This window comes from Patagioenas fasciata, chromosome 15 (genome assembly GCF_037038585.1).
Source record: "Patagioenas fasciata isolate bPatFas1 chromosome 15, bPatFas1.hap1, whole genome shotgun sequence".
Classification (NCBI taxonomy): Eukaryota; Metazoa; Chordata; class Aves; order Columbiformes; family Columbidae; genus Patagioenas; species Patagioenas fasciata.
Window position 1 is genome coordinate 8,693,639 of NC_092534.1, and position 12,974 is coordinate 8,706,612.

The following is a 12,974-nucleotide window of genomic DNA, read 5'->3' on the forward strand; positions in this document are numbered from 1 at the left end:
ATGCTTCTTGCTATTCTGCTTTTGTTATGTCCCCCAGATCCGATGGTGGCATTGACCTTACATCTCTGTGTTAGTAAACAGAACAGTATACATATTATAAGATTATGATATATTATAAGGTTACATGCATAACCTTATTTTAACCTTATCGATTTTGTTGATTTTAATATTGACAAGCTAACCTTATATAACGTATAACCTTATTGGTTTGATTGATTTTTAATATTGACGAAATCATAGCTGTGTGGGGGCTGGATACAGTGCTCATTTTTTTTCCTAGCAAACATCTCTCTGGAAGGAAGCAGATGCAGGTGGGTTATTTTGCCTCTCAACAACTGCCATGGTCACAAGCTCAGCCTGCTGACGTGAGGATCAAGCCATGTTCCCGAGCCATCATTCGTCATCCCCTGGTATAATGGTTCTCAAATCAGCACTTAGCCAGCAATTGTTGGTGATGCACAGACATCATTGACTGCAGCTCCCACTTTCACAGCTTGATGAGCTGCGCTGTGGTGACTGTAATAACAAGTTGCTTTTGTAAGTAAATGAGGCAGATGTGATTCAGAGACACCTAGGGAGTAACTGGCAAGTAGCTGTATGCAGTATGAAGGACTAATTTTTCAAGCAGGCTTTCAAATCCAAGAATAGAAAATGTGAATAATCTTCTCTCCGTAGGTGCCCTCACAACTCCTACCTTCCTGCTTCCTCTCCATCCCACCAGGCTTCCCAATGGTTGTCCTTGTTTTTGCCTTCCACAAGACAGCCTTCTTTCAAAAATACCCGATTCAAAGTGCTACATTTGTCTGTTTTACAAAGAAGACCTTCTTGTAAATCATCATCCTTTTTTTTATTTCTTCATCTCTTTCATCCTAGCTGATGTCCCTTTTTCTTAAACTGTAATCTCTTTGAAACAGTTAAAAATTCATCATGTATCATGCCTCCAAACATGTTCCTGCAGCTTAGAGATAATTGGATTTAAGGTCCTATTCAGTCGTGTTCTGCTAATCCATAAACAAAACAAGCAGAGAGGACACTTCTTGGAAAATATTATTAGGTGATAATTTGTAAAATAGTATAACTTAGAGCCCCAAACACCTGCGACAGACAGAGGGCAAATGTGTTTGGTAGGGAGTGCTTGGCTCTGCTTGCTCTGACTTGCAGGAACTTTGCACTGTGCCTCCTTGAGCCCACCCACCGTGTGCTGTGTGTCCTTCCCCATCGCTGGAAAGAAGTGCATGGCAGTAAAGAAAGTATTTCTACAGTGGTCTCACCTAAGCCATGTTAGCTTTGGTAATATCCCTGCAACCCTTTATCAAACAGCTCCAGTTCACTGTATCTTATTAATACGGGCCACATTCAGTATTCATGATTGCAACAGGAGAATTGGACTCTCAGTCACCTTTTCTGATTCTGCTTGCTATTGATCAGTCCTAAAATATCTGGCTGGAAAACAACCTGCAAGGTTAGGAGTGTGTTTTGAAATGCTTTGCCCAGCTGAATCACAGCGAGCGAGGGCACCTTCCCAGAGCTATGTGCCCCTGTCAGAATTTTGTAGCACGTCTGGGACTGGCAGCCTCCAGAAGTATTCAGTGCTGAAGAAAAGTCTTGCTGAAGGACTGCTTTCAAGCTGTAAATATTTCATTAAAATCCCCAAGTGGTTTTTCTAAGTTACCAATCCAACAGTTTAAATATTAAAACCAGTCTATTTATAAAGTAGCTAACACTGCTCAGCCACAGAGGTAAGATCTGTGGGTTCAAATCAGTTCTGCCCTGCAGTGAGACGGAAAATGAATGAAATAGAAAGACAATCCTTTTGGATAAACTGAAGGTGGAACCATTAATTTTGCCACTACACTAAAAGTAAATGTTTGCAAACTCATTTTACAAGGATCCTGTTGATTAATAAATAAAATGGAATCATTCCTTGGAAATAATTTCCTCTTAGGGAAATTATCCATACGAATGATGGGGAAAGTAGGCTACAGTGCATCAGCTGTAGGTAGCATGTCTTGATTCTTCTACATGTGCACAATTTGCAGAGCAATTCACTTGCATGGTCTTGACTATAAGTGGGTTTTTCAGAGGTAGAAAACTTTTGCTCACAATCTCTGTTTGTGTGGGACAGCACGAGACGTCGCTTCTTCCAGGTGTGTTCCCTGCCCGTTTGCTGGAGGTTACTGCTCTCAGCCACCCCAGTTCACAGTCCGGTAAATGCACTTTGCTGCTGATTTCAGCTCAGGTGAGCAGGTCAGGTGCAAACGACTGGGGAGCAGAGCCACCCCATCTTCTGTGCTGCGACTGCAAGGGGCACCTCTGGCACAGTGGTGAGGTGGAGAGAGAAAATCACTCAGTAACATCAGCCTGGGATTAAAGCACCAGAAATTGTGAGTCAAAACCCTCAGTGATATGGGGATGAGCTCCATTAGGCTTTTTTCTCACTGATTCAAAGGGCTTCTATTTTTATTGGGTTGATAGACAGATATCTCTCCATGAAGCCTGCAGAGAGACATGATAGTGGTAGGCAAGATCAGTGCTATACAGCATGGTTAATCTTGCCTAGTACACCACAGAGTATCAAGAAAGTTTGTTTGTGTATGAAATACGTTTATATAGTTGTGTTTTCTCCCCTGCTGAAAACACATGCAGGTTATTTGTAAAAATTCACTTTTTTTTTTTTTTTTTCTCATGAATGCACTGCCATCTTCCCCTTTTAAAATCCTGACAGTCTTCCCCATAGTTAGATTACTTGCTCAGTTCCGACTTTTCAGTTGACTGTCCAAAGAAGTCAATTTGTGCACCAGTGTTTGCCATCTATTTCAAGAACTCTCCTTACACTGAGAGATCACACTGTGCAAGTCTGCCAGAGGTGGTAATCACTAGGTTCATGTTCCCAGCACTGAGACTATTCAAGCAGTTCAGCTTCCTCTCTGCTGTTATGTTTGGATTCAGTAGAGTCAATAAAGGTGCATTTCTGATTTAACTAGTTGTCTGTAAGGTAATCGCTTGGATATTTTTTTTCATTGGTTTGAAGGGTGTGGTAAGAATACTTTGGGGGGTGCAGCATGTATAGTGCACTGGACTCGTTCAATGTGGTAGCAGTTTTTTATCTCAGATCCCTTGTTTCCGTGTATAGCATGTGGCTGAAGAGCTCCAGGACCTGCTGCAGTGGCTAATGGGAGCGCCAGCTGGACTGAAAATGAACAGAGCTTTGGATCAGGTTTTGGGCCGCTTCTTCCTTTACCACATCCATCTTTGGATTAGTAAGTGCAGTTGTTTTAGCTTTTCAGCCTCTCTTTTCATCTCTTCCCTCCTGAGTGTTTAATGTTTGCCTAGAGGTGAGTAATGAATCAAAATGCACTACTGCAAGTACAAACTTGTCTGTGAGTCTTCCTGCTGTGGGAACTCAAGCCAAAGTTGGATTCCCACACAAGGAAGTCATGCATTTTAAATAAAGTACTTGTATTGATGCTTTGCAAGAAGTGCAAATTACGACGGAGCTTACTTGGTGCCATTAGTGGTGAGTGTCCAAGGGAAGGCTTGAGCTCTTATGTAGGCTTTTGCAGTCTTTGCCACATAAGAGGCAGAGGATAGGATAGGATAGGATAGGATAGGATAGGATAGGATAGGATAGGATAGGATAGGATAGGATAGGATAGGATAGGATAGGATAGGATAGGATAGAGATGAGGAATGTGCTCTCAGGATGCAAATGCCAACCCTATCACTGACTTCAGCTTAGTGCAGTTTTATTATTTCAAGTCCCTTCTTGAAATAACACACCCCTGCTACCTTGGTAAGTGTCTTGATGAAGGAGTACAGTCATGATGGACATTAAGTCCTTAGTTATTATACTGATTTACTTGGCTCCCCAATCAAGTATGGTCTTGTTTCTGTGACTTTGCTCCGCTTTACTGATGAAAGAGACTGTGTGCCTCCACACCGTTTGATTTTACAAAAGCCATATGGTGGCATTCGTGGGAACAGCAATAAATGGGGAATGGCTGCAGTGAAGTTGATGTGTGCAGTTAAAAATGTAATTAGGAACCTGGACACAAATCTAGAAAAGCAAATCACATGTGGAGCAAGCTGACTGCTCCGTTCAAGCTAAGCATGTCCTCTGCCTCCTCACAGAGCTGCCACACCAGGACAGAAACATGGGGGGAAAGAGAGTTTCTGTTGGCCCTCCTAAACACAAGGTGGCATCTAAAGAAGTTTTCAGATTCACTGCCATGTTTTCATGGCTGTGATTTCTGGAGCAATGTTCTAGGGTGGGGAGAATCGGTCTTTGAAGAATGTCAACAGGAGGATGTCTCAGTCAAATACTGACACTCTGCAATGTTCACTAGGCTACATTCACCTGATGTCCCCATTCATCGAGATGATCCTCTGGTATGTCGGTCTGTCGGCTTGTCTGGGCCTGACCGTGGCTCTCTGCATCCTCTCTGACATCATTGCACTTCTGACCTTCCACATCTACTGCTTCTATGTCTATGGAGCCAGGTGAGTTGTTCTGTATTGGTTGTGTCTTGGCTACATTTGGAGAGAAGGGCCACTGAACATGCAGGGCATGTCTTTAGTTTGTGGAGGATTCAATCCTGGTGTAGTTCTCTTGAATTCACAGTTTAGCCAGCAGATAATTTATTGTTCTTTTTTGCATGTAGAAGTGATGGCTACAGAGCAATACAAGCAACCTATCTTTCAGTTCTCCTGCATTTAAATATTTATTACTTTGATAGCAACCTGGAAAAATAAAGCTGTGTGACAAACAGAGGACACAAAAGCAGTGGCCCTGCTGGAGGGCCCATGACCTGAGAGGCAGAGATCCTGAGAGAGTGTGTGGGAGTGCAGGGGGCTTTGACACACATCCACGGTACGTCAGGGTTACCATGAAAACGGTGCCCACCAACATGCTCTGTTCCTGCCCTCCATTAACACGTGCTGCAGCAAAATACCACACAGACCACTGGGGAATAGATGCTCTTGCCAAGGAGATGAGAGACAAGGTAATAAATACAGGAAATTTTGGCTTATTAAGTACAGAATGGTCATCATTCATCCCCAGGCTGTGAGCACAGAGCTTTACATTGCAAACAACAGAAGAAATATAGTAGAATTTTAGTTATGGGTAGTTTAGGGAATGGTTAGAAATATTGAGATATGATCTGTGAATCAGATCTGTTGTGAGCACAGGGTTTACACCTGAAATCAGTAATGTCAGTAATGGAGAGTCCCTTCCCAACACCTCTAATTACTGGAATTTTGATTTTGGGCTGTGGGGAGTGGCCTTGTTCCTTCTAATTGTGCAGAGAGTGGAAACAGGAAAAGCATTTTCTCATCCATTCTCCCCTCCTCAGCTGTTTGTTAGCAGTATAGAGCAGCTATATGTTATCTTGCCACTGGCACTGAACTGCCCCTGCTGTGTCAGGAGCCCCCCGTGGAGAGTCAGGAAGGGACAGTAGTCACCCACAGCAACACAACCACCACAACACCTTGCGTTCCTGCAGCTGGCACAAGAATTTTCTGGTTCAGGTTCTACTGAAGCCTGAAATCCCCTTCTGAAACAAGCCACATGGTGAAACAAGAGCAGGCAAGTGTGTGCAGGCAGCCAGGGAAGGTGTGGCAGGTACTACAGCAGGAGCACCTGCTTGGTGCCACATCAGGGTGCGCGTGGGAGTGTGTGGCCTTAGACCAATGGGATAGGTGTGTACCAGCATCCTGGAGTTGTCCTGGGCACCCACCTGCCTAGCGATCAGTGCAGTGAGCTGTGCCTGCCAGTCTGGGGGCACCCTGCCAATTCTTTGAAGCAGCCGATGTTCTTCAAACCAGATTCTTCTCCTGGATAAGACTCCTTGCCTCTGCTTTCACAACCGTGCCTTGAAATGTGAGCAGTCTCCACACCTTAACTAGGCTGATTGACCAGTCTGACTTTTGTAGTTCAGGCTTTCTCAGGCTCTGTTCTGCCCCACAGATTGGCTTTGTTCCCCTTCCCTATATCCCTTTATGTTTGACACTGCTGCCCATGGCTCTGTGTGCTTCTTCTGCATCCCAGGCGCTCGTTCTTCCTCTCTGTTATTCCGTAGAGGTGTCCATTTCCCACCCCTTAACACCCCAAGCTCGTCCCACCGTTGTCATTTTTCTGGGAGGGAAGTAGCTCTGAGTGTTGTAGCACCAAGTTACAAAAGCCTAAGGAAAAGATGCAGAAAGGGTGCTGCCAGCCGTTTAGTTGATCTCTTCCCACTTTTATGGACACTTGAAGCTGCAGTTTACTAAAGGTGCAGGGACTCTAGTCCTGTCCCTTGACTCTTTGTGCTGCGGAGGCAAAACTGAATTGTACTGACTCAAGTGTGAGGGGTAAGACCATAGCTTTCCTGCTGTGGGAGAGGTGTGGAGCAAGGGGAGCAGAGCAGATCTAAACTGGAGAGACAAAGCTGAGTTCAGGGGAATAAGCTTATTTTGCTGCAGTGAAGGTGGCGTCATGGTGCTGGTGACTGCTGCTGCTCATAGGGGCCACCCTCCAACAACACTTGCCATTTCCCCTATGGCAGCTTCCTCATCAGCAGGAGCAGAAATTGAGAGCCTTGCTGCAGCTCCGGGCTATGCCGTGGGCATTGCCCTCCCCTGGTCCAGAGCTGTCTGCAGTAGCCTGCGTGACCCATGCCAAGGGCCAGCCCAAATATGACTGACTGAGCAATTAGTATTTTATCTGCATCATTCTCGGGCTGATTTCTTTTGCCACCATGAGTTCTGCAGCGTTGGTAAGCGAGTGGGCACAGGGGTGTAATGATGATGGCTGTTTTGTGTTGAAGCTCAGAAACTCACAGCTCTGATGTACAGCATCTTCTCTTTGCTCAGGCTCTACTGCCTGAAGATCTATGGCCTGTCATCTCTCTGGCGCTTGTTCCGCGGGAAGAAGTGGAATGTCCTCCGGCAGCGGGTGGATTCCTGCTCCTACGACTTGGACCAGGTAGTGTTGCAGTGCCCAGGGCTTGCTGCAGGACGCTGCCCGTGGGCAATACCATCCTATCCTGCTTCAGCTAGTATTGAGACAGAAGCCACAGAAAGCTTTGTGGTGCCCAGAAGAAGTGTGTGCCATGGCACTCTGCATCCATGGCTTTTCATCCAAGTGCTTGGACTCTGCTGCTCTGCAGCACCCCTAAACACTCTGTGTGTTCAGGGGGGCTAATTCTGGCAAGTGCTGAGCACCTGCAAGGCACCCTGCTGAGCTTCAGTGGGTGCTGCAGATGTTCGCAGCTCCTGGAGCATGGAAGTGGGTATGTGGGAGAGAGGCAATTTAAAAAGTGATGCCCAGCAGTGTTGCCACAGTAACAGACGTGCCAGCGTTTCTATTAAAAGGCCCTGTTTCATTCACGTTGTGCTGGAGCCTGGCCCACACATTCTCACTCAAACAGCAGAGGATGTTTTTTTGTCAAACACTCTATCCTCTTTTTATTTTCTGAAATGCCATGCAAAAGTTCAGCAGAGTCATGCCGGCAGTTGCAAACATCACTAAAATAATACAATAATATATGGTAATCTCCAGGGCCAGTGCCTCTCTCTCCAATGCAGCAGATAACCTTGAGCTTCTTACACCACAGTGGAGGAGCTATTTTTCTGTTTTTTTGGTGATGGAAAAGTAAGAGCCTCCATGCCAGGAAGGCGATTTGCGTCAGGGCTTGGTCCCTGTGTACTTTGAGGAGAATTGGTTTGGCACTTCAGGCTTCATCCTGCTGCTCCAGGGGCCATTGGGAATTTTGTTGTTGGCCTGGGTGGGAAGAGACATTCAAAGCAGACCTTAAAAGACTTTTGGAGATGTTAAGCAATGGCAGTGGAGTGACAGAAGAGGGAGGAAACAACTGCTGTGAAGAGGATGGGTTGGGTTATGATCTGTTTCTGGTGACGTACATAAATCTGGGATGTTGATCCACCTCTGTGACAGGACTGTCTGGGTCATTTTCTTTCATAATGTACTCCAGCCACGATCTCTTGTTGCAGAAATGCCGGTGCCCTGTGTTCCTGTCGCCTCTACTCTGGAAGTGGTGACTGAAAATTGAAGAGTCAGATCTCTGTCTGTCAGAAATCTGCATTTCTCCCAGCTGGAATTGATTAGACTTACACCAACTGGGCTGGACCAATATAAAAATAGCTCCACTGCCCACAGAAAAAGTTAATGACACCTGCTTTCCTATGGATTTTTCTCCTTCACCCTCTGAATATAGCTCCCCCTACCCCAGTGACTCCAGCTTCTTTCTTCCTCCCAGTTTCCCACTGAGCAAGAGGCAGAAGTTCTGTGGCTGGACTGACCATCCGGCCGCTGATGCTGGGAATGTTTATCAACCAGATTTTGTCAGCTCTTACCCAGCTGCTTATTCTGCTAAAACAAGGAGGAACAAAAATATTTCTCAGTTCTCTTCAAAAGTCCCTACCTGTTGTGGTTTAACCTGGCAGACAGCTGAACACAACACACAGCTGTTTGCTCACTCCCCCACTTCAGTGGGATGGGGGAGAGAATCGCAAAAAAAAAAAAAAGGTGAACCTCATGGTTTAAGATAAAGACAGTTTAATAGGACCGAAAGGGAAATAATAATAACAACAATTATCATTATAATAGCAATAAAAGAATATATAAAACAAGTGATGCACAATGCAACTGCTCACCACCCAGTGATCGATGCTCAGCCCATTCCCAAGCACCGGTGCCCCTGGCCAGCTTTCCCCAAAGTATGATGTCAAATGGTATGGAATATCCCTTTGGCCAGCTGGCGTCAGCCGACCCGACCGTGCCTCCTCCCAGCTCCTCGTGCACCTGGCGGGGCCTGAGAAGCTGAAAAGTACTTGACTACTTAGCAACAACTTAAACATTGGTGCATTATCAATATTATTCTCATTTGAACTCCAAAATGCAGCACTGTACCAGCTACTAGGAAGAAAATTAACTCTATCCCAGCTGAAACCGGGACACTACCAAATTTCTGCTTCTTTGTACCCTTCCACATTTTTCTGGTAAAATCTGACCGATGTCTTTAAAACCTGTGGGGACTGGGAGTGGACAAACAGCATGATCCTGTGAGTCTTGTTTCCTATAGAACCTGATCTTAAATAGGAAATCGTGAATATTGTCTATAAAAGAAAAAATAATGTCAGGATCCAGCTTATTTATCTTTCCAAACATACTCCTATAATAAGGAGCCTTCTAAAAAGGCCCAGTGAGAGAAGTAGTACTGAAAATATTCAAGGTAACAGCATTCTTCACATGAGCAGTAAAAAAAACACATTAAGGAGTCTTTTAAATTTTCCTTGTCTCACAGATTCCTTTTTTTTTTTTTTGCCATTGTTCTGCTAATGATTGATTATGTTTCTTTTTTCCCCTAGTTATTTATTGGCACTTTGCTATTTACAATCCTGCTGTTCCTCCTGCCTACGACTGCACTGTATTATCTGGTGTTCACCCTGGTAAGATGTAACCCTTGCAGCCAGTCACATACTGTCTTCAGAGGTGTTCAGAGAAAGTTTCCTTATCATTTGCTGTCATCCGCAAAGAAAATATAATACTTATCTGAGTGTCCCGGGAAGGGTTCTCACACAGCCCATGTAGGCCAAGCAAGTGGAATTCAGGATACGTGTTTGTGTTTCTCCAAAGGGAATTCCAAGCAAATCCCGGTCAGTGGGACACGCTGTTCCCCTCTCCTTCACTCAGAAATAATTTCTAATCTTTCCATCCCACGTCTGGGTTGATGGCCCCTGTAGTTTGATCCAGAACTTTTTTTCAGGAAATTAACTTGCCGTGTTAAATACTTTCAGCCAGGCTTTGCTCTGAGGGTTGGACTTCTTTATTTTTCTTTTCTGCCCCCAGTATGACCAGTCTTCTCTGGGGCCTGTCTGGAGCGAAATTTTCCACAGACAGTGGCCATCACATGGTTTCAACATATTTTTTGAGCCTCTCTTTTTAGATGAGTTTGGCAACAAAAATAAATGTGGTGTGACAAAAGGAGGTGTTTTAATCAGGAGACAGAAAACACAGAGCGGGAAGCTGATTTCTGCCTGCTTTGCTCTTCCTTAGATGTTCTACACGTGGTTTCTTCAGGCAGAAATAAGCTACCTCAGTTCACTGTTGGAGGGTGAAAAATTTACATTCACTGATGCACAGTGATGGAGTTCACTAGAAATGGAAGCCTGAATTCTCCCTTCCAGGCTGTGCTGTTGGAGGTGGAACAGCTCTCGTGTCCTTGCACGTCACGGCCTCTGCAGCTCTAGGGGCTTCATTTCAGTTACACCCTTGAGCTAAGATTGTCAAGGAGCCTCAAACAGGGTCTGGATCCCCAGCACTTGCAGACATCAGGCTCACTTTGAGAGGCTTTGGCTTAGCACACAACAACGTCAGATTGCACATCAGCTCATGAATTTGCAAGTGTTGCGTTTTCTGTTTCTCCAAGATCTTCTTATTAAACTGTTTCTTTGTAGCTCCGTTTGCTGGTGGTGATTGTGCAAGGCCTGATACATTTGCTGGTTGACCTGATTGACTCGCTGCCCCTTTACTCAATCATCCTTCGACTCTGCAGATCCTACAGACTCGCAGGTAAGTCTTTCAGCACTGCACCTGCAGAAGGTCAAGAATTCTGCATTATGCATTTAATTTTGATGTGATGGGTAGCTTCTGAATAGAAAGATAAGGGCGGGGCAGGAAAGAACCTAGGGCTCAAGTTGTGCAGTTGTCCATACCGTTAACCAATTACTGCAGGATGAGGATGTCAATCAAAAGTAATTTGATGCTCAAGCAGAATCAGGAACATCATTACAAAGCCTGTGGCAACTAAAAGTGATATCCAACCAAGCACCGTACAAATGAGTTCACCTTTTGGTCCAGTTATAGTGTACCAGGTCAGGTAAAGGTTCTGAGAGTTAAACAAGCTGTCAGCCTTGGGGGTCTGGGCTCTGAAACAAGCCAAATTACAAAAATACTTAGAACATCTGCTCTTTCAAAGGGCTGGATATGCAGTGGCTGTGAATCAATGGAGCCACTTCAGTTCTGTGCCGACGTGAGTAACTGAAGTCCTGAGCTGAGGTGTTTGGATTAATTTCAGAGTTCTGGGCAGATTTCAGATAATCTCTCTGGTTTTGAGATTGATCTGTCACCATTTGGAAACTAATCACAGTTTTTCCACTTTTGCTAATTATCAGCTATGTCTGGCATTAGAGTAAAGGGTCATTCTGAAATGGGTTTAACTGTCAGCAGCTATGGTTAATCTCGTTAAAATCAAGCAGATCTAGATTATCATCTCACATCCATTTAAAGAGCATACAACAAGAATTTTAAATATAAGAAAGAGCTTGTTCATCACTAAACCAAGGCTAGTCATCAAATGTAGAGGAAGCTTGAGGCAACCGATAACAACTTTGACTGTTGGACCCATGCCAGGTACAATTTTAGAAAGGTAGAGCCATGTTATGAACTCTGTTGGTTTTCCATATGTGCTTTCAGCATTCATTTTCATGAATTTCCTGGCAGAAACTTCTTAACCCTTCAGGGCTGTCTTTGGAGAATGGGAGATGCTGCTGAAGAAAGTTCACCCAGCAAACAGCAGGTCATAGTGTAAAAGGAAATCTTGTTGCCATTGAGAGATGAGCCCATGTATTCCCATCAGTCTTGGGTTACTTCTCCTCGGATTTGTTCAGCCAGCTGCCTTCTGCAGGCAGAGGATTGTCTTCTCAGTTGAGCTTGTTGCCTGACTTACTTTCTTTGTTGGATATTTGCTTGCTTCTCTTAAACATTTTAAGAAACAGAACACTGCAATGCCGTGCTGCCTGCAGATGAAGAGGCATCTCTGAGAATTTCTGCAGCTTGTGTTCCTGCCCCAACACAAAAACATGTCATTGGAGTGGTAACAGATGGAGCAGTTGAATCAAATTCAAAGGACTGTAGAGAGTACGCATCACTTGGTGTCCTCACTGCTTAGGTTTTGCCTCCCTTTTCAGACTCAGAATTTGGATAAGATATCCTCTGGCATATGTTACGGCAGGTGATTTTACAGGCACCATGAAGACAGCTTTGCAACATGAATGGATAGCTTTTGCTATCAGCAAGGGCTTAGTGCAGTGGTTAAGTTCAGTTCAGTCGTGGCATCTGGCCTTCAAGTTCTTTGACTCAGTTTTTGAATTGACAAAGTATTATATTAGTGAAGCTGAGGTCAGAGTATAGGAAAAAACCGTCCACACACCAGAAACTAAATCCATGTATTCTTTCCACACATCAGAAGTGAAATGCTTTGGACTTTAAGAAGCCTTTTGCAAACACATCAAAGCTGATGTCCTTTCTACAAGAGTTCTGTCTGCCCAGCGTGAGCTCAAGGGATACCACCTTGTTTGGGATGGGAACGCTGTGATGTTGATTTAGAGTAAAGCAGAGCAGTGGGGTTCAGGGCTCTCAGACTGTGTCCACACCCAAGTCACCAACGTACTGTTTGATCATGCACAGATCAGTTCATTTCTCTACTTCTCCTCTTGGCCAATATGTAGATACTCACATCACGAACTTTGGGGCAAGTTTTGTCACGATCCTGTAGGATCTGTCATGGTGTCTTGATTACTGGACTACAAACAAGCAGTGAGCTTGCTTTAGTGCACTGTCATATGAAAGAAGGCAAATGGGTTCATGTTCCAAGCTCGCTCGTGCTATTGATTATGCTGGTGTACAGAAAAAGCAGAACCCTGAGCTCTGGAGTTGGCTGGCAATCATGGATTAGTTTAGGATTCTCTGCTAGAGTGACCTGCAGTAAACTGAGCCTTCCTGCTTTTTCTGTGAAGTGAATTGCTCAAACTCCTGAGCATTGTAGTAATCTATAGGCCATTTGAAAATAAATTTGTAGCAGATCACTTCATTACTCCTGCCTCATCTTCTTACCTGTAGAAAGGAATAATAGGGGCACACTTGGCTAGTACAGGTTTGCAGAAGATGGATTGGTTTTATTTTTGTGAAGCGA

General features: G+C 44.5%; 1 protein-coding gene across 3 annotated transcripts in view; it reads left to right on the top strand.

The window, feature by feature from the left end:
• Nucleotides 1-12,974, top strand: part of PIGQ (phosphatidylinositol glycan anchor biosynthesis class Q) — a 36,257-nt gene that overhangs the window by 13,401 nt on the left and 9,882 nt on the right. For all 3 annotated transcript variants that reach the window (XR_011741429.1, XM_065850885.2, XM_065850886.2), the window contains exons 5-9: nucleotides 3,134-3,260; nucleotides 4,347-4,500; nucleotides 6,853-6,964; nucleotides 9,370-9,450; nucleotides 10,459-10,573. Coding sequence is in view for 2 of the 3 variants with exons in the window: in XM_065850885.2 (XP_065706957.2) it covers nucleotides 3,134-3,260; nucleotides 4,347-4,500; nucleotides 6,853-6,964; nucleotides 9,370-9,450; nucleotides 10,459-10,573 (589 nt within the window). In the remaining variant the exon portion in view is untranslated. The remainder of the gene's footprint in view (nucleotides 1-3,133; nucleotides 3,261-4,346; nucleotides 4,501-6,852; nucleotides 6,965-9,369; nucleotides 9,451-10,458; nucleotides 10,574-12,974) is intronic.